This window comes from Echinococcus granulosus (genome assembly GCF_000524195.1).
Source record: "Echinococcus granulosus chromosome Unknown EG_S00028, whole genome shotgun sequence".
NCBI lineage: Eukaryota > Metazoa > Platyhelminthes > Cestoda > Cyclophyllidea > Taeniidae > Echinococcus > Echinococcus granulosus.
The window spans coordinates 3258-5346 of NW_020170408.1; the positions used below are offsets into that span (position 1 = coordinate 3258).

Here is a 2089-nt window from a genome sequence, read left to right on the forward strand (position 1 = left end):
ACTTCTGATGGCAAAGGAGCAAAGGCGTGATGATGTGCTCCCCATCAATTACCTAACCGCCTTAGCTGCCATCATATTCTTATTCATTATATTAAAATGCATCAAATTAGGATAGGTACACAGTCATTAGTCAAGTGCATTGAGTAGATGAGCGAAATATGCAAATTTGCCTCCTTCTATGTCCAATTCCTACTGACTGCTCGCAAAGTAAGGATAATGCTTGCAAAATGCTGGTTAGATCTTTCCCATTTCTAATCCCAAAAATGACCTACACCTATTCGGATGGGTAGAACTGCGAAACTTCGATTCAGCTCACGACGATGCAGCTGTCGCCTCTTTGTGGACTCGATGACTCATCTCCTCCCACCAACATGCTCCCTTCCACCCCGACTTGGATGCTCCCAAGGTGACAATCTTGAGTGGTGAAGGCAAGACGGAGTGGTTGGCTGAAGGTGGGGAGTTGAAGCCGCATCTACGCTGGTCTAGGAAGGCGAAAGAGGAGGCAGAGGCGTTGATTGAAATGAAGAAACGCGAGACGGGTGTTGAGGAGGATCCGAAGCAAAGGCACATTGTCCATTCGGCTGTCTGCACTGCCATCGTAATTACTATCTCCACTTGGTCCTTCCTTGCTCAAGAAGTCACGCCACGGACGAGGAGGGAGTGGTAGCTTCGAAATTGAAATCACCTTGTCCATGTCCTCTCCCCTATGACTCAGAAATAAGTGCTTCCTTCTTGTGCCCTTCAGTGGTTGTCGTAATCAGCGAGTTGGGAGGGTGGCGCGAAGGCAATGTCTACCACGCAGTCCACAGGAGCAGGATTTGGTCTAGTGCAGATGTCGATACTGTGAGGAGGGGAGAGGAGATGAGGCGGACGAAATGAAATGGACTGTGATCACATTCTCACCGTTATGTATGAACCAGTGTGAGAGGGGGACACCACCTTACGCCCTTACCTACTCCCATCTTCCCACCTCCATCCCACTAACCTTAATCCCATGACAGTGCATGATTAACAGTTTGACTTAGGTATGCAGTGGCACGACTGACACTGCTGTTGTTTTCCTTTGAATGCATGAAAGAAGGCCCGCAATCATGCAATCACCATTTCATCCACAGATCTACAATCTACCTAACTTACAGCAAACACTGAGTCAGGGTTATTTGGTAATTCAACACATCTTGTGTAAGCACGATGATAGGGATCTCGTGTGGCTTAAAGTGAGACCAACTTGTTTCACCTGAGGAGAATAAATTTTGCCACGACACAAATTGTTATTACATCCGAATGTGACGGGACTGAGGAAAGTCAATGCTGTGGGACACCACAGATCAGGAAGGAATTTCAAACCATTCACAAAGGTCCTTACAACTGTGCAAACGGCGTAAATGTGCCACAAAATGTGCTGAGAAGAATGTGGATCTGTGCTGTCAAGTGATCACTCGAATTGTGGGCGATGGATCAGAAAGAGGAAGAAGGTTTGAAGAATTTCGAAGCTGCGAAGCAGAATCGACATAATTTGACGTGTTTTTCTTAAGGCTTAGCAAAACAGAAGGCTGATGATAGAAAAGCAACTTGCAGTCTAAATCGTACTGACCGTGGTCGGTTCTCAGACCGTTGCAAATTGTGACACAGACATGATACGTAGGTTACTATGGTAGTAAAGAAGACTTATGGAATAATAGGAAGAAAGATTTCAAAGAAAGCATCGACCCAACCCTCCGTTGTGCCATTGGTAAGGGAAAGGTCCTATTCGTAGGATAGGACTGCATAACCACGGAACCAAGGAAGGCGAAAAAGGCGGCCAAACCCAGTCCGCGACCCAACAGGCAAATCGAACAGTGCAAACAAACACACATCATACACCAGTTTCCTTCGAAATAAGGCAACTCTTGAAAGACGAAAAGCAAAGTGGCAATTCATCCAAAATCTGTTTTCATGCATGTATTTCGTTTATTATACTTTGAGAAATACAGTGAGTTCAATGTAAATAAAAAATGAAATTACAAAGTATTCGCTTCTTGTGTTCCCCATAAATACAATTGACAAGATCATGTTACAGGAGAGTAAAGTTTTGTCTAAACCGAAAATG

General features: G+C 44.9%; 1 protein-coding gene across 1 annotated transcript; it reads left to right on the plus strand. All coding sequences in view use genetic code 11, as the record gives it.

Annotated features, from left to right (window-relative positions):
- Positions 1 to 282: 282 nt before the first annotated feature.
- Positions 283 to 827, plus strand: EGR_04436 (hypothetical protein; the record flags this gene model as incomplete). The annotated part of the gene is made up of 3 exons (XM_024493685.1): positions 283 to 406; positions 429 to 663; positions 746 to 827. The coding sequence occupies 3 exons, from the start codon at positions 283 to 285 to the stop codon at positions 825 to 827; spliced, it is 441 nt and encodes a 146-aa protein (XP_024351799.1).
- Between the last annotated feature and the right edge of the window lie 1262 nt (positions 828 to 2089).